At 38.6% G+C, this 24,622-nt stretch overlaps 3 protein-coding genes across 4 annotated transcripts; 2 read left to right on the top strand and 1 right to left on the bottom strand.

The window, feature by feature from the left end:
• Window positions 1-254: 254 nt before the first annotated feature.
• LOC128527923 (metallothionein) lies at window positions 255-990 on the bottom strand. The gene is made up of 3 exons (XM_053500585.1): window positions 841-990; window positions 664-729; window positions 255-583 (listed from the first exon to the last, which is right to left on the bottom strand). The coding sequence occupies exons 1-3, from the start codon at window positions 863-865 to the stop codon at window positions 492-494; spliced, it is 183 nt and encodes a 60-aa protein (XP_053356560.1). The 5' UTR covers window positions 866-990; the 3' UTR covers window positions 255-491.
• A 1,024-nt stretch (window positions 991-2,014) lies between these two features.
• bbs2 (Bardet-Biedl syndrome 2) lies at window positions 2,015-16,208 on the top strand. Its single transcript, XM_053500584.1, has 18 exons — window positions 2,015-2,262; window positions 2,590-2,727; window positions 2,803-3,030; window positions 3,184-3,309; window positions 3,405-3,467; window positions 3,855-3,932; window positions 4,375-4,479; window positions 4,629-4,715; window positions 4,795-4,930; window positions 5,822-5,961; window positions 7,488-7,626; window positions 7,808-7,979; window positions 9,032-9,161; window positions 13,258-13,377; window positions 13,515-13,652; window positions 14,051-14,163; window positions 14,885-15,033; window positions 15,744-16,208. Exons 2-18 carry the CDS (start codon window positions 2,611-2,613, stop codon window positions 15,848-15,850), a joined length of 2,148 nt encoding a protein of 715 aa, XP_053356559.1. The 5' UTR covers window positions 2,015-2,262; window positions 2,590-2,610; the 3' UTR covers window positions 15,851-16,208.
• A 961-nt stretch (window positions 16,209-17,169) lies between these two features.
• b3gnt9 (UDP-GlcNAc:betaGal beta-1,3-N-acetylglucosaminyltransferase 9) lies at window positions 17,170-24,594 on the top strand. Of its 2 annotated transcripts, XM_053500244.1 has the most exons (3): window positions 17,170-17,374; window positions 17,895-17,988; window positions 22,498-24,594. In XM_053500244.1, exon 3 carries the CDS (start codon window positions 22,741-22,743, stop codon window positions 24,142-24,144), a length of 1,404 nt encoding a protein of 467 aa, XP_053356219.1. In that variant the 5' UTR covers window positions 17,170-17,374; window positions 17,895-17,988; window positions 22,498-22,740; the 3' UTR covers window positions 24,145-24,594. The 2 variants fall into 2 exon arrangements, with proteins under 2 accessions (XP_053356219.1, XP_053356218.1); XM_053500243.1 differs by lacking the exon at window positions 17,895-17,988.
• The last annotated feature ends 28 nt before the right edge of the window (window positions 24,595-24,622 follow it).

Here is a 24,622-nt window from a genome sequence, read left to right as displayed (position 1 = left end):
TTGAAAATTGTTCAGCTCAAAAACAATTGTGTCCTTGAAGGAACAAGAGAACCCTCGCACATTTAGAACATGAGCACTATTAAAACAGCATTATCAGAGCGATGGCATCACGGTCATGTTGTCCACATGCTTCAGCACTAAAGATGGCCCTCACACACTATGACAATATATTTCTATGATGTCATAGTGCTTGAAAACTATGGTTGCAGACATGTGGTTAAAAGATGATTGAATAAAATCACGTTGCAAAAAAATATGATTCAAGACAACTTTTATTATGCATAAAGTAAAGACTACAGCCTTGGTCCGTGTCAGGTGGGAAAAACAATTTTAAGATCACTTCACATACAGTTTAATAAAAAAATGCTTTGCTTAAAGAGCAGTAAAAAACATCAAAATCAAGCTTAAGTAACACTGAATATTTATTGGAATTTCCACATAAAAAAAAAAAACCCAACAACATTTACATGGTGGCAATAGTGTTGGAGTGTTCACTTGCAGCACTTGGAATCACAGGTATCTCCCTTGCACACACATCCTGAGGCACACTTACTGCAGCTAGAAGGGCAGCAAGAGCAGCAACCTGTGAAAAGGAAATATATACTGGTGGGTCAGGAATTAAAGCAAGATTTCCATTATTCGGGAAATTTTAAAAGCGCTTACTTTTCTTGCAGGATTTGCACTGGCAGTTGGAGCATTTGCAGGATGTACCGCACGTGCAGGTTCCAGCTGCAGAAAGCAGAGAGAGGACACAGTACCGTTAACAAGTGTTATTTACCAAGTCAGGACACAGGTGAAGAGAAATAAACAATATTAACATAAAACTCTACAGCTACTCACTCTTTGAACACTCGCAGGGGTCCATTGTCGCTTTCCAAAAAGAGCTCGTTAGGAGTGATGTAAATACACCGCAGTCTCTCTGGTTGGCTGAAGGCTGAATGTGCTGTGTGAGACAGTAGGAGGTGATTTTATAAGACGCTGAAGGGGCGAAGACGAGCGCAAAACCTGCGGCTCCGCCTCCAAACACTCTGCACACGACCTGAGCGCGCGGTGACTGACTCGGTCATGTGATCAGCACCTAAATCAGCACCGTGTTTACATCGTTATATACACACACATAAATAAGTTTGCTAAATATATTGTAGTATTTAAACTTAAAGATTTTTTAAAAATGAATTTCATAGTAGTTTTATTTGTAATTAAAATATTTTCTTTAGGCATAGGTTTACCCTTGTTCGCTTATGAAATCACAAAGTTGTTTAACCTTTAATTTTTTATAGTTTATGAATTAATTTTCCACGTAATTAAGATCTCCTTCGACTTTCTTTCCAGTAATGTACAGTAAATGTAATGTAATGATAAAATATGCATCTATCTTTCCTTTTAGAAGTCTGTTACGCTAATAAATAAAAACAAATTTATTTGGGGATGTAACATGTAAGCAATGTATATATTTTTTATTAAAACCAATTTTAGTGAGTTGCCATGACCTCTCTTTTGCACGCGGCACTTCCGCTGCCAGCCAAGCTCTCAATATGCACGCGGCCAAGTCCTTGCGCGCGCGAGCACACAGCAAACATAATAAGAGTTTTGCACTCAGTCACGGTGAAAAAGCGGGTTTCGAAAAATAGCATCAGGATAATGTACCGAGTGCAGTGGTTTCGCAGATGAGGTCACTGCTCACCCCGCCAAAAAAATTGCTCATAGTAGAGTTGAGTGCTACAGCCGGGAAAAAGTTCTGGTATTTTCCATCAGAATTCCTATTAAACTTCACCAACAGACTTGATAAAAGGCTAAAAGTCTGTTGTACACGACTGAATGCTAACTGTTTAATTAACTTGCAGTATATCCTACTCAAACTTTAGCACATGACACCACAAAAACCCTCATTTCTAGTTATACTTAATTACTTATAAGAATTGACACAGTATTTAATATGCTCCTTTGTTATATTCCTGCGTCAGGAGTCCTGCGCATGCGCAGCACGAGTTTTGCGCTCTACTTTTTGAGCATGCTAGTCAGAGGCGTAACTGAGTGCGAATCTTTCCTGCCAGCAAATAAAAGATTTGGAAAAGATGTTAAGATGCTTTGCTCGAAAATCCATCATATATAACTATATAAAATATTATATTATAATTATTCCAACTAGTTTGCCATCTTAAGCAGTGCGTGCTAGTTAGCTAGCCTAGCCAAATTAAGCGCAGATATCTAATTCTAACGCGCCTGAAGAGTCAGACAGTGCATTTTCTATAGATCCTAAAGGTAGGTACCAATAATTGTCTGTTATAGTTGTTGTTCATGTCGTTATGGTGGTAAATAACTAAAATTAGTTATAAAACACGCTAGCAAAAGTATTGATACAAGCCTTCCCAAGCGCGCGTGGGAGTTGCTAGGCAACCGCAGGCTAGCAGGCGACAGACGCACGTTAAGCGGTTTATTTCATTAGAAAGACAGGAGGATTTATACACCCACACCTAGCATTGTTGTGCTTTAGCATGATTTTTACAACAATTAATTTTACGCACATATCTATTTACTCAAAATTACTGAATAATTGCAAATTCCGTTTGATCTATTTTAAACTCCTAGCCCGCACAGAACTGTTCCATCATGTTGGTCCCAATCTTCAGCCTGAAGCTGAACCATAAGATCAACCCCCGTATGGTTACTGTCGGCAAATTTGATGGTGTTCATCCATGCTTGACTGCAGCAACACAAGCAGGCAAGGTAAGAGTACCTTGAATTTTTTAAATAAATTCTCTTATTGAAAACACTCAACTTGATCTCTTTTAAATTGGCCAGGTGTTCATCCACAACCCTCACACTCGAGGTAAAAGACAAGCAACTCATCGCATGACTCAGAGTACCCAAGACTCCGACATCACCTTGCTTAACATTAACCAGGCAGTAAGCTGTCTGGCAGCTGGTACTTTGGGCCCTAGTACTACAGGGGACACACTCCTCGTGGGCTCCCAGACCAACCTCCTAGCTTACAATGTACATGACAACGCTGACGTTTTCTACCGGGAGGTCAGTGCAATTTGTCTTTAACTTTTTCAATTGTTAAATGAGATTACAATTTTAGTTTTATGCAGATAAATTAATTTTTTAGTAATGAATAGTTGAACAAAAATATTAAAATCAATGGTTCCATGAAATTCAGTTGTCGATTATGTGTTACAGGTGACAGATGGGGCCAATGCCATTGTTTTGGGAAAATTAGGGAACATCCCATCGCCTCTCGCTATCATTGGGGGAAACTGTGTGCTTCAAGGCTTTGACTATGAGGGAAATGATCAGTTCTGGACAGTAAGGCAATCTAAAGAGTATTTTGTTTTTCTTATATTGCTTTCAAAAATACTTTTTTAGAGGGAAAATTAACATTTTTTGTTTGTGTCTGTAAGGTGACCGGGGATAATGTGAGATCAATGGTGCTGTGTGATTTCACTGGTGATGGAAGGAATGAGGTAAGATTCAGGTATGCTTTTAAGATGTTTGCACAGTTGGGTGGCACCATGACCTAGTGGGGTCCCTGAGCCTCTCAGGTTACTGTTCACGTTTACATTTCTTTTAACATCTTTATTTTCTTCTAGCGTCCCAAAAACATGCTGCTATGAGTTAAGCTAAATCCCATGTTTCACCATTCCACTGTGGTCCAACATGACCCAGTTTAAAATACAGTAGTTTCTTGTAGATGAATAAAGGATTGTTCACACACATGTAATGACAGCATGTGCAATAACTGTATAATATTTTTCAATATTCATATGTTCTTATATTGTTCATATATGGCACATGTTTATTAAGCCTTATCAACATATTAAACGTTACATGCTGCTTTGTCTTTTGTGTAGCTTCTTGTGGGATCAGAAGACTTTGACATCAGGGTGTTTAGAGAAGATGAGCTGGTGTCTGAGATGACAGAGAATGAGGTAATCATGTGAAAATAAATATTTCATTATTGATTGTAATTGGGCAGAGTGGTTAGCACTGTCGCTTTACACCTCCAGGATCTGTGTTTGATTCCTGGCCAGGCTCTATTCCCATGTCTGTTTGCATGGAGTTTGCATGTTCTCCCCGTGCTTGTTGAGTTTTCTCTGGTTCCTCCAGTTTCCTCCCAGAGTCCAAAGGCATGCAGGTTAGGTTAATTGGTGTTCCCAAATTGCCCATAGTGTGTGTATGTGTGTGTGCCCTGCAATTGGCACGCTGTTTGGGGTGTATCGCGCCTCGTGCCCTAAGTCTATGGGATAGCCTTCAGGCGCCCCTGTATACAGGATAAAGCGGTGTAGACGGTGAGTGAGTGATTGTAAATATAATAGAATCATGTAAAACCTTAAACTGCATGTTAATTGGGCAACTTTTTGTTCTTCTAAGACTGTAACGTCACTGTGCCACATGCACGGCAGCAGGTTTGGCTATGCTTTGGCCAATGGAACAGTGGGCGTCTATGACCGCACCGCTCGCTACTGGAGAATTAAGGTACTGTTTTTTTCCAATGTTGTTATAAATTTCTTATTAACCAATCAGTGCAAACAACTTGTTTCTGTCACGAGATGTCTTTTACAAAAGGTTAATAATAATGCAAGCTTGTCTTCTTCTTCTTCTTCTTCTTCTTCTTTTTTTGATAGTCAAAAAATCATGCAATGAGCATCCATGCTTTTGACCTCAATGGTGATGGAGTTGTAGAACTTATAACAGGCTGGTCCAATGGCAAGGTGAGACTGTTGCATCATCTTCAACAGTATTCATCAGTCTTTGCCTCTTTATAAGAAATCATTTCTGATGATTGTCCAGATTGATGCTCGAAGTGACCGAACTGGTGAAGTGATCTTTAAGGACAACTTTTCATCATCAGTGGCCGGTGTGCTAGAGGCAGACTATCGCATGGATGGACAGGTTCAGCTTATTTGCACCTCGGTGGAGGGAGAAGGTGATGGAGCAAACCAAAGAGCAAGAAATTGTCAATATTAAGAAATATATTATTTGAAGCCTGTATGAATACGTTCACTAATTGCTAGTAGTTGTGTCCAAATTATGAAAGTGTGGCAGAAAAAATCTGTAAAGAAGCTATGACAGTGTGAAATATAGTACTTATATAGTACTGCTTTTAACAGTGGTCATTATTGTTTCAAGGCAACTTTACAGAAGCTTTCACTGCCCTGTCTTTATGTCGCATCATTAAAAAAAGTAATTTTAAAAATGAAATGCTGACTTCACTTACATCAGTGCGTTACAGTAGCGCTACACTGAAATACAATCACTAGGGCAATCACAGCCCTGAGCCATACTTATGGTGTAGTTGTAATCTGAGCTAAGCATAATTTTTCATGAAGCGCTGGCATCCACATAAATTAATGCCTTTCAACACGCCATTATTTCTTTATTCCAGTAAAATGTGGCAAACAGCATGTTCTAGCCAGCACTGATTTATAGAAGATGCCCAGACATTCTTAGATCCGTAAGGCTCAAGTTTAAATCTAAGTGTTGGTAAAAGGGATGCTTTATTTTATAAATTTTTCTTCAGATTTTCCATGATTCAGTCATGTATGTAACAAAGCATCATTAACATTCACATCAATTAAATGTCTCTCCACATTAAAGTGTCATCTTTTAAACAACTTATTCATGTAATATCTTACAGTATCTCTGATGTTAAAAACTGCTACATAGCTGTAATATGTATGACACATGTAAATATTTTACTTTTAAATATAAGGGCACATGGTCAGATTTGCTACCCATCGATTTGAAGTGGGAATGAAGCAGACTACGGTGTTGTGTTTCATCACCTGCTTATCTTGACTTGCCTGTTGTCTTACAGTGCGTGGCTACCTTCCCGCTAGTAAGGAGATGAAGGGGAATCTTATGGATGCAAGCGTGGAACAAGACCTCATTAGAGAGTTGAGCCAGCGCAAACAAAACCTGTTACTGGAGCTACGGAACTATGAAGAAAATAACAAGGTCAACATACAGTATACACATGGGCCATAAATGTCCAGATACAATATGTTCTTTGATTCAAGAATCTCAAGAGTTTTGAGTGACATTAGTTTACCATAGTACTATGAGTAGAAACATTATTTTCAGCATTTTTGTTTTTATTATGTAGCATACATTGCCTGGCCAAAAAAGTTTCACACTTTAATATTCCATTTAATCACCTTCAGCTTTGATTATTGCACTACAGAACTGGTGGGCAGTTCATGTGTATAAATGATTGAAGTATACCTATGCCTGATGCAGTAAACTTTTTTGATGTGATAACCTAGTCATTCAGTACTTTCAGATTATCAGCTGACTGCATTTTATTTCCACGTAATAATTCTGAGCCTAGAGCTGACCAGCTAAAGCAACCCCAGATCATTACGCTGCTTCTGGAGGCTTGTACATTGGGCACTATGCCTGATCGATGCATTTCTTTACTTCTTACCCTGACCTAGCTATCGCTCTGGAAAAGAGTCAGTCACTCATCAGACAACATGACCTTTTTCCATTGCTACAAAGTCCAAGCTTTATGTTCCCTGGCAAAATTAAGCATTTATTTTTTTTTTATTCTCACTAACAAGTGGTTTTGTCCACACAGCTGTGTAATCCCAATCCTATGAGTTCTTATCATTCCCAAATAGATGTGGTTGTTACTGATGATTATTTTTACCTTGCGACTTCACCAAGTGTTCAAGTTATCTCCATTTATAATTTTTTCCAACCACATTTCTTCCAAAACGTTGCCAGTTCAGCACTATCCTTCCAGGCATTGATAGTGTGTTGAACCCACTTCTTTGCCAGCAAAATAATTTGATTCTTTTTGAAATGGTGTCTTTTTTTTGCTGAGGCAGTGTGTTTCCAGTACTGTACATACTCAAACATATGTTTTGTGACTTATAAACATAAACCAAGCTATGTTTAGAAAAAAGAAGCTGATGGGGAGGGGGGGGGGGATATTCAGACTCCACAAATTACCAGCTAAAGTGCTTTGAAGCAAAGCTGTTGGCAGTTTGAGATGTCTGTGGCCCATTACTTTTGACAAATTGCTTTCTTCCTAAGGTCATGAGACTGCTGCTGATGGACTCGCAATTTCATATATTTTATAACTTTTCAGTGATTTTCAAGGCCTTAGATTAACCAAACTATGAAAGCACTTTTACCTTCTTTTTAAAAACTGATCTTGAGTTATTTTGGCTGAATTTTTTGGAGTTGTTGTCTCGTTATCCACATCCATATTATTGAAACAATTTAAAATGTTTAAAGTTTTTCTCATGGTTCTGTGGCATCTTCCAGATGGATGTTTAATGATATTTTCCTTGAAGACTTTAGGTCGCTCCTTCACCTTCACTATTATTGATATATGGTGTATGAATTTTCCAAATCACTGCCAGCATCTTTTATAATCGCTCCATGTGTACTATGCATAAGACCTTTTTTTATTAAGTTAAGTTATGTAAAAGGTTTTATTATAGTGTCTGAATGCCCATTTCCTCTTACTGTAGGCTGTCCCTGGTGTCTCAGACGGGGAAACTCAGATGGGTGTCATTCCTGCCAACACTCAGCTGCAGACTGCCTTGAGTGTACGAGCAGCCACTGAGAGCCAGAGAGCCCACATAGAGCTCAGCATATCTACACCCAATGGTAGCATTAATCACATCAACTCTCAAATCTCAGAAGTGCCTATAACCAAATTACATCCTAACAATTTAGACAACCATTTTATACTTTACCATTCACTTCCTGCACTGACTCCTCCTGTCTTATAATTTCCCTAGCGCCTATGTAATTTTGTGCTACACTATTGCTGTTTCTCTTCCTTTAGAGACCATTATTCGTGCTGTGCTGATTTTTGCTGAGGGCATTTTTGAGGGAGAGAGTCATGTGGTGCATCCTAGTGCTCAATCCCTGTCTGGCTGCATCTGTGTTCCCATAATTCCCCCTAAAGACATTCCAGTAGATCTGCACATTAAGGCATTTGTGGGCGGAAGAACAAGGTAATTTTTGTTTTTTCCTGTTGATAGCCGTATCAGTATATAGTCAGTCCGGGGGCATAAATGGTGAACCTGCACAGAAATAGTAGGCCAAATAGTAAATGATTAAAGCATACCAGCTGTGTTTTTACCAAACAAACTGCATTGCCAAAGCAGCAAGGGTCAGAGTGAAATAAACAAACAAACAAACAAACAAGTAAATAAATAAATAAATATTTTTAATATTTCGATTCTTGTAACCCAAAACACAATGTTCCTAAACTACTAGTGGTAAAACAGACACATATATTATAATAAAAATTGATATAATAAGTTTAATCTCTTTTATACACTTGTTTGTAGACTTAATAGCTGTCCAAAGATGTCATACGTGACAGTTGTGTTTATTTTATTGATAAGAGAAGTCACTGTTAAAAGGGCATTAAAATGTACTACTTTTGAAAATAAAACAGCTACTTAGTCCAAATAGTATGAAAATTGCAGCAACATTAGCTGATGTTTCACTGATGAGTTATTAATGACTTTGTTTTTTAATCAAAGAAACCTGATTAAATAACTAATACAGTTTCTCTGCTTTGACAACATAGCTGAGCGTCATTCTAGAGAACATTAATGCTTAGACTTTATTAACTGACTTGATCACATTTAATAATAACAGAAAACCTGTGAACGAATTCTCTTCTGGATGAACATAACAAATGCAATGATGGGATGCTATCATTTCACATACTTTCACAAAAATTAAACAGTTTTAATAATGTGCATTAGACATCATAAACCCACTTTTAGACTTGTATATTATTCCTGACTTTATTCTGTAAAGGCAGTCTGAGCACAAACCTGTGCGTTGAGCGCTGCACATTTAACAGATCTTTTAAGTTAATTATTAACCGCTGATGCAGCACAGAACTTATACATTGATGCATTACATTGAAGCAAATACAATGTGATGTCGATCCGGAATCATCTATATTTTAAGCTACACAGAAAAAACGAAATGGTTAAAAAGTATTAAGCGCTTTTGTTTTTTTGTCTCTTATGTCCCCTCCCTTCAGTACACAGTTTCACGTGTTTGAGATAACTCGTCAGCTGCCTCGCTTCTCCATGTACGACCTTCATGTTGATCCCTCAACCCCTCAGCCGAAGGGAAAAGTTACATTTAGTATCAACGACAGGCCACAAAGGGTAAAGTACACATGCTGATAAACACAAAGGATCATCAATCTTTTGTTATAATGTTTTAATAATGTTAACAGGTTCAGATTAGAATTTTCATCTTGATGTAATGGTTATTATGTAAAGTTTTTCTATTTGGAAGCCATCTTGGAAACACTCCAAGGTACTGTAGTTATTTCCAGTTCTACAATTTCAGGATATTCTCTATTTTAAGGGAGGAGAAACCCATTTACCCCAAATGTTTTGACACAATGAGATTTTAAACACAGATTCTAAATCATTGTTAAAAAAATCTAGCAAATTTAATATTTCTTGTGTGGGTCTTTTATTTTAATAATTCCAAAAATTATTCTTCAGGCTGTGAATTTGCAAGCACATTTCTCCACAAAACAAACAACACATACATGACAACACACACTTTATTTAAAGCTGCTTCTAGGGTAACAGTGATTGTATCTGCCCACAGAAAAGGCTGAATCCCAAATGACTTCCTGCTCTCTTTAATATGCACATAAATGGCCCGTATTTATCCATGATGTGGAGAAACATAGAATAGAGGACAGATTTTAGTCGGATTCTTGAAACTGTCATACAACTATTTGGACACAAAATCCCTGGCACTAGTTCCTTATTTATATACTGTATGAAAATGAATTTTGCCCATTGTCTTTAAATAAAGTAATTACAAATGTTAATATGGAATATACAATATATAAATAATATACAGTGGGGGAAATAAGTATTTGATCCCCTAGGGAACTTTTCTAAGTTTGCCCACTTACAAAGAGATGAAGGGTCTAAAATTTTTATCATAGGTTTATGGTAAAGGATTGAGACAGAATATCAACCAAAAATCCAGGAAAAGCACATGATACAAATGTTATGAATTAAGTTGCATTCCAATGAGGGAAATAAGTATTTGATCCCTAAGCATCCCTTAGTACTTGGTAGAGAAACCCTTGCTGAAAAGCACAGCGGGAAGTGTGTTGTAGTTGTTTACCAGATTTGCACACATCTTGGGATGCATTTTGATCCACTATTCTTCTAAAGATTTTCTCTAAATGTTTAAGGTTTCTTGCCCTTTGCTTGGCAACTCGAAATTACAGCTCTCTCCGTAAATTTTCTATTGGATTAAGGTCTGAAGACTGGCTAGACCACTCCAAGTCCTTAATGCGCTTATTCTTGAGTCACTCCTTAGTTGCCTTGGTAGTAGGTTTAGGGTCATTTTCATGCTGGAAGACCCATCCACAACCCATCTTCAGGAGGTTCTCATCCAAAATTTTACAACACATGGCCTCATCCGCCTCAGTGCAGCAAAGTCAATCTGTACCTTTAGCAGAGAAACAGCCCCAAAGCATAATGTATCCATCTCTGTGCTTGACTGTAGGGACTGTGGTGTTCTTAGTGTCATAGTCAGCATTTTTCTTTCTCCGAAAACAGCAAGTCGAGTTGATGACAAATTTTGCTCAATTTTGGTCACATCTGACCACAGCAGTTTATCCTAATCTGATCATTGGCAAACCTCAGACGGGTCTGTACATGTGTCTTCTTGAGTAGGGGAAGCCTTGCTGCACTAAAGGATTTCAATCCATGCAGGCGTATTGTGTTACCAATGGTTTGTTTGGTGACTGTGGTCCCAACTGCCTTGAGATCATTCACAAGCTCCTCCCGTGTAGTCCTGGGCTGGTCCCTCATTTTTCTTATGATTATTCTTACTCCGTGAGGTAAATCTTGCATATAGGACCATTAATGGTTCTTTTGTATTTCTTCCATTTGTAAATAATTGTTCCAGCTGATGGTCTTGTAGCCCATTCCAGCCTTGTGCCGGTCTAAAAGAAATCTTGTTCCTGACTTGCTTTGGTCTTGCCGATGGTGGTGAGGTTTGAATAAAAGATAGAGATTTTGTGGACAGGTGGCTTTTATACACATACCTTTTATACATGTTGTTAGGAGCACCTTTTTTTTCCCCCCCCAATCTAGTCGTGTCCAATTCCCTTCCCGTCACTAGGGGGGGGCTCCCACATTGAGGCTACGTACCTCCATCCAGCCAGGAGGGCCGGGGGCTGTCACGCGTTTCCTCCGAACCACGTGACACCAGTCACGTCACACACTCGGAGGCCAGCGCTATCCGCTCCCTCCGCGTGCGTGAGCTTGCAGACGCCCCAAATGTCTAGAGCCGTGCAATTAATGTGGGAGCACTAATACCTCTCATCCCTCTCCGCTGAGATAGCTCGGCCAATTTATCCAATCTTTAGCCAAAGGTTACAGCATCACCCGGGAACCAAACCTGCGATCTCCGGATGATAGGGCGAGCACTTTACCACTGCACCACTCGGAGGCCTAGGAGCACCTTCTTAAATAAATATGTGTACCACAAGAGCATATAACCAGTGAGAGGCAGAATTATTATTGGTTGATAGGGGATCAAATACTTATTTCCCTCATTGAAATGCACTTAATTCATAACATTTGTATTATGTGCTTTTTCTGGATTTTTGGTTGGTGAAGTCTCAATCCTGTCTCAATCCTTTACCATAAACCTATGATAAAAATTATAGACCTTTCATTTCTTTGTAAGCGGGCAAACTTAGAAAATCTGTAGGGGATCAAATACCTATTTCCCCCACTGTATATATATATATATATATATATATATATATATATATATGTATATGTATATGTATATATATATATTAGTGGCGGCTGTTCTAAGACTACAAGGGAAGCTCCGCTTGCTCTGCAGAAAATAAATGCTCATATATGCACTGTCGTATTTATATTGGTTTTAATAAAAGTGCGCTAGACGCAAATGTAAATTTTCCCATAAGAAATAATGGAAACTCAAATTATTCGTTCCACAGCCCAAAAAAATAAATACATAAAAATAATTAATACAAAACATAAAGTAAAAATAAAACAAATTTACCGGAACTTTCCCTTTAAAAAAAAGTTTAAATAAATCCTGACAGATACAGTAAGTGTTTCTGATTATGCGCCCAGGCTCTGTGTGTGTGTGTGTGTGTGTGTGTGTGTAAAGCTAAAGTAAGAGGAGAGGAAGAATTAGGGGGCATGGTGTCCAATGACAAAGTGCAGGCTGATACAGAGAGGTAGAGAAAATAGATCTTTAACCTCTCTAACGAGACTTAATTTGCTTAACATGCCCACACAAACAGTACACTTGCGTACACATGCATACAAACACAAACTAAAATATGTTTTACGCGCGCACACGTGGTCACAGTGTTATCGTAAACGGTACACGCTTGCACGGATGTTGATTATACCAGTGAGAGGCGCGCACTAAGACTCAGCAGGGGAGATGATTACCCACAATTCCACAGCGCAAGAGAGAGAAAAACCGTTGGCTAAGTTGTGATCACGTCACTCTGTGTCAAAACAAGAAGCGCATGCATAATACATGATACTCTGTACTCTTAAACCAAGACATGTTTCGTTTTTCAAGTCAAAATTTATTAAAAATCTTTGCCCATCTTGCGGAACACTCGCAAACCGCATTACTCGCAATCCGAGGTTTCACTGTATATGTATATATATCTGCAATGCACTGGGCAGCTTCCATATGGCATTCTGCCTTTAAGTGAGATTATAATTAATTAGCAGTTTATCAATTAAATAAAAGTGTAACGTAATTTTCTATTGAGTATGAAGTTTACTCTTAATAAGTTAAAATGTATATCTTTCATATCTGACTTGGTTATATGCTGTTCCTCACAAACTCTGTGTTGCTTTGTTCTGTAATCTCCTTTTTTTGCTTATTAGTCTACAATAAATAGTTCTACTTATACCTACTTAGTGCTGAGGATTGAAAAAAAAAATGTGAATATGATTTAGTACCTGTGTTTTTCCACACAAATTCTGTCCTTATTTACACAATTTAACAAGAATTAGGTGGTGTTTTTTAGTGTTTTTGTATCGTCTTTTGGTACAATAACGCCCTCATGTGGCCCCCCTTGGGAGCGTTGGTGAAATTCAAACACTAGCATCATTGCCAGGAGCGTGGGATTCATTTTTGCTGGGATTATTTGTTGATTATTTAAATGTGCATGCCTGCCATTGCTAAAACAATGTCTGTGTCTGTATTCAGATTGTCATGTGGCTGAATCAGAACTTTCTGCTACCTGAAGGCATTAACAGCCCAAATGTGACCTTCACAGCACTGCGTGATGAAGGACTGCTGTCTATTAGCATGCACTCCAGTGGCGAGGTGTGTGTCTGTGTGTATGTGTGTCACCAAATCAGTAACTTAAATGTGGAACTAGTGTGGTACAAGTAAGAAAATGTGAGGATTAACCCTAAGACTGAGAACTAATCCTATATATATATATAATTTTTCTTTTTCAGATAACACTAAACACCGATGACATTGACCTAGCAGGAGATCTGGTGCAATCACTAGCTACTTTTCTGGCCATTGAAGATTTGCAGGCAGAGGCAGATTTTCCTACCTACTTTGAGGAGCTTCGAGTCACTCTCACAGAGGTCAAAGGATATTTTTTATTCTTTATAGTTAAGTTGTTAAACATTGAGAATGTTAAATCTAGCTGCTTGTCAGACTCCTAATAACAAAAGAGGAGACATTATGCCCTAACAGTGTTGTGACTTTAAGTGCAAGAGAGTAAAATTCCTTGTGTTGTCTGTGCAGGATACTTTGTCTAGTAGTACACTAAGTGATTCTTACTGAAAACGGCTAATTGGTTGAATGCTGTCATGCTGTAAGATTAATTAGTAAACAAACATAGCTAAGGAAACATAGAAGGAGTTACATAATAAAAAATAGCTAGCCAGTTCAACAACTGGATACGATCCTAAAGTTTCTTTTTATAAGAAATAAATGCTATATTGAATAGCCATGCTGATATGTTTTACTGTGGTGTTAGGTGGATGAGTTTCACTCGGTGCATCAGAAGCTGACAGCAGCAATGGCAGATCACTCCAGCCACATCAGAAACATGCTGGTGCAAGCGGAGGATGCAAGGCTCATGGGAGACTTGTAAGCATTTTTCCCTCACTCATTCACCATTGTAATAATATTGTAAATACAGCACCAGTCAAAAGTTTGGACACAGGTTTTTATTTATTTTTTTACATTCTGGAACAATACTGATTTCAAAACTATGAAATAACACATATGGCATTAGGCAATTAACAACAACAGTCAGATATTATTAGCCTTTCTGGAATAGTTCTTGCAAAAACAGTATTGTCAAATTCAAATTTTATTTGTCACATACACAAACATACACAGTACGAAATGTAGTGAAATGCGTTATACGACTGCCATTGACTGTCAAGTCCATTTGCAAAACCCATCAAGCGCCACGATGAAACTGACTCTTATGAAGACCTTCCCAAGAAAGGAGTCTGCTCTGCTGAGGAGAGGAAATTTAGTTAGAGTTACAAGCCTCAGAAATCACCAACTAATGTCACTGCACAGTAAGTAGCAGTCACATCTTAATATCAACTGTTCAAAGGAGATGTGACTGCTATTTATGCTCTGTAAAGCGTTCATAACGCATTCATAACGTAAAGCAATCAAAGCTGCAGACTGCATATTCTGGATAGATTCAGTAAAGGTCTACAATGTGGAAAAAAATAGAAATTCAGAAAAAAACATGGGATTCTAAGGTGTGTCCAAACTCCTGACTGGTAGTGTATGTCTGCTCTCATGTCTATGTCTGTTTTCTGGTCCTGCACATGAATCTTTCTGACAGAAAGAACATGAAGAAGCGCTACATTGAGCTGTACGACCTCAACCGAGACCTGATCAATGAATATAAAATCCGCTCCAACAACCACAATGCTCTGTTGACTCGCCTTAAGGCTGTGAACCAAGCCATTCAGAGAGCCGGCAGACTGAGAGGTAGGTAGAATTTAAAATGGTTTGTGGTGAATTTCTTTCTATATAAACAGCAGAAAGTATAAGAGACTAGCTTATTATGTACAGTATAACAGTACAGGGCTGTTGAAGGTGTTTTTCCGTAACAGCAGGTCTGACTGAGTTTAGATTGTAATTCAGATGGTACGTTTAGTGTGCACTACAATGGTGCGGCATATAGTTTTTCAAATTGACAGCAGTGTTTGAGAGGTGTTCAAGTCAAACCAGTACTTGATGTCACATGAGCAGAAGAACGAAGGTGTAAAATCTATTGACTTTTACAGAAGACTTCAAGCTAAGTACAGTGATTAGACTCTTTATTTCTTTGAATGGTGCAAACATTTTATAGAAGGCCGTAAGTCCATAAATGACTATCATTGCCGAGGTAGATTGCAGCCCACTGTAGTCATTCTCATCAACATTCAGTTTTTTTCTTTCATATTTGTGTTCTGTTATTTTGCACAATTAAAGGTAACCTGGAACGCCCGTTGTAGATACATATTGAGGCACTCCTTCTGTTGTTTCCATACCAACATTATTTAAAAGAGAAAAACATAATTGTTGTCTGTTATAATGTTCATGCTTGTTTGTTGACATCTGTGGAAGGAGTTCTGAGGGTTAGAACTAAATATGTTCGATTGAACTGAGAATATCTTTAAATATGGCATTTCATTTAACCTTTTTCTTTCTTTTAGTGGGAAAGCCAAAGAACCAGGTTATCAGTGCCTGCAGGGATGCCATCAAAAACAACAACATAAATGCCCTTTTTAAAATCATGCGTGCAGGGACTGCTTCTTCATAAAGAAGCATTTGGTGGTCATCCTTATTACCTACAAGATGGACCTCTAGCTACAGACTCAGCCCTCTGGGACAGAACAACAGTGCCGCACAGAGGGAGAGTCCTGAATCTGCAGCTCTTAATGTTAAGATCAAGGAAAATACATACTGATAAAAATCATCTTCTCCAGGCCTGCTTGCTCACTGCGGCAGCAGTTGTACGTAGAGCTGTAGTTTGGTTCTGTGGAAGTGGCAGCTAAAAATATTTTGTGTGTGAAATATATATATAAAGAAAACCTTTTTTTATTTATGTATACAGGCACTCCTTATTCTGTATGAGTTAAACTGAATTTTATTAAATTATTGAACATCTCTTGATCATATACTCCAGTTTAAGTGTTATTACTGCTGGAAATTGCACATTTTCATTTTAGTTCTTCAGTTATAATTTTCAGTTATAACAGTTTTACTCTTTTACCAAACGTGCTTTGCAGTGCCACTACATTTTAAGCAATCATTATTTATTTATTTATTTATCTAGGTTAAGAATAATGTAATAATAACACCCGCTGTGCAAAATGCACTTCATAATCATTTGTTAGACATTGAGATAGACCTACACTAGAAAGTATGTTTGGAAGAAGACTGAAACTAAGATTTTTTTGGTATTAAAAATTTATTATTTGAGCTGTAGCATTAACAGATGATGTTTGGGAACTCTGAGACCTACAGCCAAGTTTATGTATATTGAAGCATTTGGCCTCTGTACACCGTCAGATTCAATTTGAAATGAAACACTATTAATGGGAGCAAAGTTTTTCAGTGTTAATTCAAGGTGTTAAAACAATTTTTATACACACACACACACACCCATTGAGTGGTTCATAAATAATGGAACAAATGGCTGACAAGCAGTTGCAAGGCTAGATGGCAAGCTATTTTTCCAATCCAATTTTATTTTTTTTAAAAGCATTGGCACAAGTACAGGGGTGCAGAGACCTGCGTGGCAAAAGAAACAATCCGATCCAATAGAAGAGCTACTGTAAAAGGTTAATGGGTCAGAACACACAGATCATGACTGTTTTTTGGGGGGGTGTCTACTCAATATTAGTCGAGTGGTCATAATGGCTGGTTGGAGAGTGTGTATGTTGACAGTTTCACGTTTGGATTTCTTGTGATTCTTTTGATGTGATTTTGATAGGCTCTTCTTTTGTGATTAAAAAAAATATCAATCTTCAGCAAAGAACCTCATTCTCGGTAACCCGTCGCGCGCCCTCCTTACCTCTTACTCAGCGCGCGCTGCTTGCTGCGCTGGCATCTGGAGGTCACGTGAACACCTCAGCTTCTTAAAGGGGTCGCGCGCTTAAAACGTCTTTTTCAGTGAGAGAACGATGTGAGAAGAAGCATCAAGACTCTGTTGAGTTCATTTGATTTTATTTAATTCTATCGAAAAAAGTGTACTCCGTTCAACCCGTCTGGCGTTTTAATACGGAACCACATGTTATTAACTGCCCTTCTTGGGCTTTCTTTGGTGAGACCCCAGTTCTTGGTAAGTTTTCTTTCCGTTTGCTGTTAGATTTACACAAAACTTTTCACAACAGTTTGAAATGTACCATGTGTCATTTAGATAAAAACGAAAAGAAAAGGTTTTCACTTAAAAACAAGCGTTTGTGTTCAGAGATGTCCATGTTAGGATTGTAACCCGACCCTGGCCTCTGGCAACAGAAATTTTTGTGCAAGAAGAATATTTTACATCTGGACATCTTTAACCAAAGCAGCTCAAAGGAAATTGCTGTTCTGTCTTATTCATGCACGAATGGAAAACTAAACTAGACCTAGAATTCAGTGCACACACTTCTTTTAACCCTAAAATCATTAGTAAATGTCATTCCTTAATGTCTGTCACACCTCTATATTTCCATTATGCAGATAAATACACACCAAGTCTCCATAACGTTTAAACCCCCTGACTAATATTATTATGTAGATCCTCTTCTGCCACGAAAACAGCTGGATCGGACATGTTTGCCCAGAACGTCATGCTAATCTTTGTCATGTTCCCCCTACAGTTTTTTGCAATGTGCCAGGGGACATTATAAGGACAGTGTCATCATAGAATAATGTTTCCATCAAGGGGTGTACTTAGTCTACAACAACGTTTAGGTAGGTGTCAAGCTAACATCCATATGAATGCCAGGATTCAAAGTTTTCCAGAAGAACAACACCCAGAGCTTCACATTGCCCCTACCAGCTCGCCTTTGTCCCATAGTGCCTCCTGGTGCCAACTCTTTCCCAGGCCACCTTCTTTTATCGCTCCACAGTCCAGTTCTCTTTTGTTCATTGGCGATTCCAGCGGTCGACATGGGTCAGCATGGACACTTGCAGCTACACAGCAAACTGCCATCTTTCCATCATAGCCAGCATTACCTTGTGCAATTTGTGCTACTGTAGTAAACTAGCCTTCACTCCTTGCATACATTAAGTTAGCCTTGGGCTCTCATGACCCTGTCACTGGTACTAATCACTGTAAGACAAGAACACCTCATAAGACCTGAATGTTTTGGAGATGTTCTAACCCAGTCATCTAGCTACCACAGTTTGGCCATTGTCAATCCTTTCCGCCACCCATTTTTTTTTTTGCTAAATTCGGACAATGTAGTTTTATTTTAGCACATTTTTCCAGACAAAAAGTAGGGATTTTTTCTTTCACTCTGCACTGTCAACAAAGGTCTGTTCTTCAATAATAAATTTCAAATTATTAAAGTTTAATATGGAATACTACAGTATATTTCTTTTGTTGTACTTATATATAATATTATTATTACATATGAATGAAATGTTATAATCTATATTAGCACAATCTTATGGTTTGTTTAGAGAGAGTATAAGTATAATCAGAGATATTTGTATATACACCGATCAGCCTGATGGTCAGATTGGGATCTTAGGAGTTTGCAGACAGTTCGGCAGCCTTGGTCTCTTTGCCTGCTGGTTGCATGTGTGGTGGAATGTGGTGCACTGGGTGTTCTTCAGCATTGGCTTTTCTAAGGGAGTAAATGATCCTGTCACCACTGGTGTACTGGTATCTAATTGATAATCAGTTAATTGTTAATGTTATGGCTGATCAGTATACATCAGTGGTGTCAAAAGTATTCACATTCATTACTTAAGTAGACATTATAGGTACTAGGGTTTAAAAAGACTTTTTTAAAAGTTGAAGTATCAACTCAAGCTTTTTACTTAAGTAAAAGTGTAGAAGTACTGGTTTCAGAACTACTTAAAGTATAAAAGTAAAAGTAACGTGAGGGGGGACAAAGCATTAAGGATAAAAGCTTAGGCTGTGCCACGGGCCTACAGTATATACTGCACTAACGCCTCATAAAGAAAGAAAAGAAAAATGTGGTGGTGGTTTTTTTTTTAGTATTTTTTAACGGCCATAGTAATTTGGGATACTGTATACAGTGGTGTGAAAAACTATTTGCCCCCTTCCTGATTTCTTATTCTTTTGCATGTTTGTCACACTTAAATGTTTCTGCTCATCAAAAACCGTTAACTATTAGTCAAAGATAACATAATTGAACACAAAATGCAGTTTTTAAATGAAGATTATGTTATTAAGGGAGAAAAAAAACTCCAAATCTACATGGCCCTGTGTGAAAAAGTAATTGCCCCCCCTTGTTAAAAAATAACTTAACTGTGGTTTATCACAGTTAAAAATGTACAATTTCTGTAGTCACCCCCAGGCCTGATTACTGCCACACCTGTTTCAATCAAAAAATCACTTAAATAGGAGCTACCTGACACAGAGAAGTAGACCAAAAGCACCTCAAAAGCTAGACATTATGCCAAGATCCAAAGAAATTCAGAAAAAAATGAGAACAAAAGTAATTGAGATCTATCAGGCTGGTAAAGGTTATAAAGCCATTTCCAAAGCCTTGGGACTCCAGCGAACCACAGTGAGAGCCATTATCCACAAATGGCAAAAACATGGAACAGTGGTGAACCTTCCCAGGAGTGGCCAGCCGACCAAAATTACCCCAAGAGCGCAGAGACAACTCATCCGAGAGGCCACAAAAGACCCCAGGACAACAACTAAAGAACTGCAGGCCTCACTTGCCTCAATTAAGGTCAGTGTTCACGACTCCACCAAAAGAAAGAGACTGGGCAAAAACGGCCTGCATGGCAGATTTCCAAGGCGCAAACCACTTAAGCAAAAAGAACATCAAGGCTCGTCTCAATTTTGCTAAAAAACATCTCAATGATTGCCAAGACTTTTGGGAAAATACCTTGTGGACCGACGAGACAAAAGTTTAACTTTTTGGAAGGTGCGTGTCCCGTTACATCTGGCGTAAAAGTAACACAGCATTTCAGAAAAAGAACACCATACCAACAGTAAAATATGGGGGTGGTAGTGTGATGGTCTGGGGTTGTTTTGCTGCTTCAGGACCTGGATGGCTTGCTGTGATAGATGGAACCATGAATTCTACTGTCTACCAAAAAATCCTGAAGGAGAATGTCCGGCCATCTGTTCGTCAACTCAAGCTGAAGCGATCTTGGGTGCTGCAGCAGGACAATGACCCAAAACACACCAGCAAATCCACCTCTGAATGGCTGAAGAAAAACAAAATGAAGACTTTGGAGTGGCCCAGTCAAAGTCCTGACCTGAATCCTATTGAGATGTTGTGGCATGACCTTAAAAAGGCGGTTCATGCTAGAAAACTCTCAAATAAAGCTGAATTACAACAATTCTGCAAAGATGAGTGGGCCAAAATTCCTCCAGAGCGCTATAAAAGACTCGTTGCAAGTTATCGCAAACACTTGATTGCAGTTATTGCTGCTAAGGGTGGCCCAATCAGTTATTAGGTTCAGGGGGCAATTACTTTTTCACACAGGGCCATGTAAGTTTGGATTTTTTTTCTCCCTAAATAATAAAAACCATCATTTAAAAACTGCATTTTGTGTTTAATTGTGTTATCTTTGACTAATAGTTAAATGTGTTTGATGATCAGAAACATTTAAGTGTGACAAACATGCAAAAGAATAAGAAATCAGGAAGGGGGCAAATAGTTTTTCACACCACTGTATATATATATACTCAGCAAAAACAAGAAACGTCCCTTTTACAGGACTGTGTATTTCAACAATAATGTTGTGTAAATCCATAATGTGTAAATCCACTTTACAGATCTTTATTGTAAAGGGTTTAAACAATGTTTTCCATGCATGTTCAATTAACCATAATCAATTAATTAACATGCACCTGTGAAATGGTCGTTAAGACCTTAACAGCTTACAGAAAGTAGCCATTTAAGGTCACAGTTCTAAAAACGCAGGACACTTAAGAGACTTGTCCACTGACTGTGAAAACACCCAAAGAAAGATGCCCAGGGTCCCTGCTCATCTGCGTGAACGTGCATTAGGCATGCTGCAGGGAGGCATGAGGACTGCTGATGTGGCTAGGGCAATAAATTGCCATGTCCGCACTGTGAGACGCCTAAGACGGCGCTACAGGGAGACAGGAAGGACGGCTGATCATCCTCGCAGTGGAAGACCACGTGTGACAACACCTGCACAGGATCTGTACATCCGAATATCACACCTGCGTGACAGGTACAGGATGGCCACAACAACTGCCCGAGTCACACCAGGAACACACAATCCCTCCATCAGTGCTCAGACTGTCCGCAATAGGCAGTCCATGAGGAGGAGATGCACTGCAGTACTTCAAGCAGCTGGTGGCCACACCAGATACTGACTGGTACTTTTGATTTTGAGCCTCCCTTCATTCAGGAACACATTGTGAAACATTTTTAGTTTATGTCTTATGGTGTTGACTCTTTTAGTGTTCATACAAATATTTACACATTAAGTTTACTGAAAGTAAAAACAGTTGAAAGTCAGAGGACGTTTCTTTTTTTGCTGAGTATATATATATATATATATATATATATATATACATACACACATTTATTTATATACAATATATATATATATATATATATATATATATATATATGTGTGTGTGTGTGTGTGTATATATATATATATATATATAATTCCTGTTACCTTCCTCGCTGGTGCTTGGTTGTGACATTTCGCTCGAATCTTCAAGTCTCTATCACGGACATCTTCGTCTACTTATCACAACCTTATCAACCAAAAATGCTATTTTATTCAAACGTACTTGCTGGAGTGTGACGTGACGTCATGTGCAGGTGCGATGGATTGCGTACCAACCAATAGGGTGTCGGAATGGTATGTTTATACTTCTCATACAACCACAATCAAATTCGCTCCATCCGGATGGCGCGATTTATCCGGATGTTTTTTTTTTTGTTTTTGTTTTTTGAATGACAAGCTGAAATAAAATAGGAGTAATGAGGCTTTTTTTTAATGTAAGGAGTAGAAAGTACAGATAATTGCGTGAAAATGTAAGGAGTAGAAGTAAAAAGTCGGCTGAAAAATAATTACTTCAGTAAAGTATAGATACCCAAAATTTCTACTTAAGTAAGGTAACAAAGTATTTGTACTTCGTTACTTGACACCTCTGGTATACATACAGTACAAAGTATGTTTTTTAAATTACTAATTTTCATAGGACGTCAATATTTCTGGACTCTCGTATATTGTTATTTATGTGTATCTAATGTCATGCCATGTTTTTGTTTTTAGGGACCTTCTGTGACATGGGACATGAGAGTGTGTGTTAAAGAAACAGTTGATCTTGTAAAACCGACTGTTTTTATTCGGCATATAAAGAACTGTAGTTTCTCAAACTGTTGGAAAAAATCAAGCTCACACTCAAGCAGGAGATAAACAGGATGATAAACAGTCGCTCCAGATGTAGTCCGGTTAGATTTGAAATCACTGGAATCACTGGAAAATGTGACAATATGATGAAGATTTGCAGATTCCATGCTTACTGAGCAATCCAAAAAGAAGCAGCTTGTTAACCCTTGGGGTTCAGCGTTTGACACAATGAGAAGAATCCACATAAAGGGGGATGTGCTTTGCACCCTCATCCTGGTGGTACTTCTCTGCATACTGTGGTATGTCCACCAGAGTTTAAAACCAACCTGGGGGACTTTGCGTATCGAGCACGGCTCTAGCAGCTCTCGGGCACTTCTTGGAGCACCAACAAAAGGAATCTCGCCACCCTCTCAAACACCTTATTTACTTCACTGTGATCAAGAGTCTACACTCCAGGCACAAACCAAATCTAAACAACAGAATAAATTTAAAAACCAAGTCAAATCGAAGAAAAAACAAGGGAAGAAAAAAACAACAGCCAAAACTACTACTGTACCCACTCTTCCTCAGTTTGACTTTGAGGATTACCTTCTCAAAAAGGACCAGCGGCAGTTTAAGATGCTGATTGACCAGCCAGAGAAATGTAAAGGACCTGAAGGTGCACCATATTTGCTGATTGCCATAAAATCAGTAGCAGTAGACTTTGACAAGCGTCAGGTTGTGCGACAAACCTGGGGCAAAGAAGGTGTAACCCACAAAAGGATGAACATCATGACTGTATTTCTTCTTGGAGTGCCACAGAACATTACAGCGCTTCCCTTGTGGGACAGGTTGTTGGCATACGAGAGCCATATGTTCAAGGATATTCTGCTCTGGGACTTCGAAGACACATTCTTTAATCTGACACTTAAAGAAACACACTTCCTCCAGTGGGTCAATTCAAGCTGTTCGAACGTGCAGTTTATTTTTAAAGGTGACTCAGACGTCTTTGTAAACATCGAGAACGTTCTGGAAATGCTTGACGATAAAGCGGCTAACGAGGATCTTTTTGTCGGCGACATCATCTTCCATGCGAAACCGATTCGCAGACGCAACAGTAAATATTATGTGCCCGAATTTATATACGGCCAGGGGATTTATCCTTCTTACGCAGGAGGCGGAGGTTTTGTCATGTCAGGCCACACTGCCCTTAGACTGCATTTGGCCTGCAAGGAAGTTGAGCTCTTTCCCATAGACGATGTCTTCCTGGGAATGTGCCTGCTCAGGATCGGTCTTAAGCCGAGCCGCCACGAGGGTTTCCGTACCTTCGGAATCGTGCGTCCTTCAGCAGCACCGCACCTGCAGGTGTTTGACCCATGTTTCTACCGAGAGCTGATGGTTGTGCACAGCCTGAATGTGCCGCAGATCTGGCTTATGTGGAATCTCCTACATGATCCCAGCGTACACTGTCATACTAATCAAATTCATACAGCTGAACCCTTCCAGTGGATAAAGAACACACCTGAACAGACTAAGACTGAGGATTCGAGTAAAGCTGACTATGATATGCAAGTGTTTTTAAAGGACTGAGAAGTTTATGCTGTGAAAGACTGAATAAAACTTGAAAGTAAAAGGTTTGTAATTGACAGTTTCAGCCCAGAGCTAATATTTCTAAACATCCAATGTTTTGAAAATGACTTATTTTTTACCCCTGGATACTGATGGCACTGGGATAATCTATAAAAGCAAAAGGTAGAGGACATCATGAATAACATTTTATAAAGACAGTAAGTTACTTATTAAAGCCGACAGGTTAATCATAATGACAGGAATGTGGAATACTGTAGATACTCAAACTTCACCATCACAGTTACACTAAATAAGCATTGTTTTAGAGTTCACAACATTTTATCCTTTACCGTTAACTTTGCTGGAATAATCTGTTGTTTTTTTTGGAGTCTGTTGGCTATAATTAAATGTTACTGAAGTCTGAGGATGAAAATTCTGTTAATGCCAGAGCACTGAAGTTGAGCAAGCACTATGTACGTACTATATGTAGACTTTTTTT

The sequence above is a fragment of the Clarias gariepinus genome, chromosome 7, assembly GCF_024256425.1.
Source record: "Clarias gariepinus isolate MV-2021 ecotype Netherlands chromosome 7, CGAR_prim_01v2, whole genome shotgun sequence".
In the NCBI taxonomy this organism is placed as follows: domain Eukaryota; kingdom Metazoa; phylum Chordata; class Actinopteri; order Siluriformes; family Clariidae; genus Clarias; species Clarias gariepinus.
The sequence above is the reverse complement of the archived record's forward strand: the minus strand, read 5'-3'. Positions and strand labels throughout refer to the sequence as shown.

Bases quoted from the DNA above. Each gene is read 5' to 3' on its own strand.
- LOC128527923 (XM_053500585.1), bottom strand. From the start codon at position 865: ATGGACCCCTGCGAGTGTTCAAAGA. The intron at 730-840 runs GTGAGTAGCTGT...TGCTTTCTGCAG, and splicing joins CCCCTGCGAGTGTTCAAAGA to CTGGAACCTGCACGTGCGGT. The intron at 584-663 runs GTAAGCGCTTTT...TCCTTTTCACAG, and splicing joins GTGCAAATCCTGCAAGAAAA to GTTGCTGCTCTTGCTGCCCT.
- bbs2 (XM_053500584.1), top strand. From the start codon at position 2,611: ATGTTGGTCCCAATCTTCAGCCTGAAGCTGAACCATAAGATCAACCCC. The intron at 3,468-3,854 runs GTAAGATTCAGG...TCTTTTGTGTAG, and splicing joins CTGGTGATGGAAGGAATGAG to CTTCTTGTGGGATCAGAAGA. The intron at 13,653-14,050 runs GTCAAAGGATAT...CTGTGGTGTTAG, and splicing joins TTCGAGTCACTCTCACAGAG to GTGGATGAGTTTCACTCGGT.
- b3gnt9 (XM_053500243.1), top strand. From the start codon at position 22,741: ATGCTTACTGAGCAATCCAAAAAGAAGCAGCTTGTTAACCCTTGGGGT.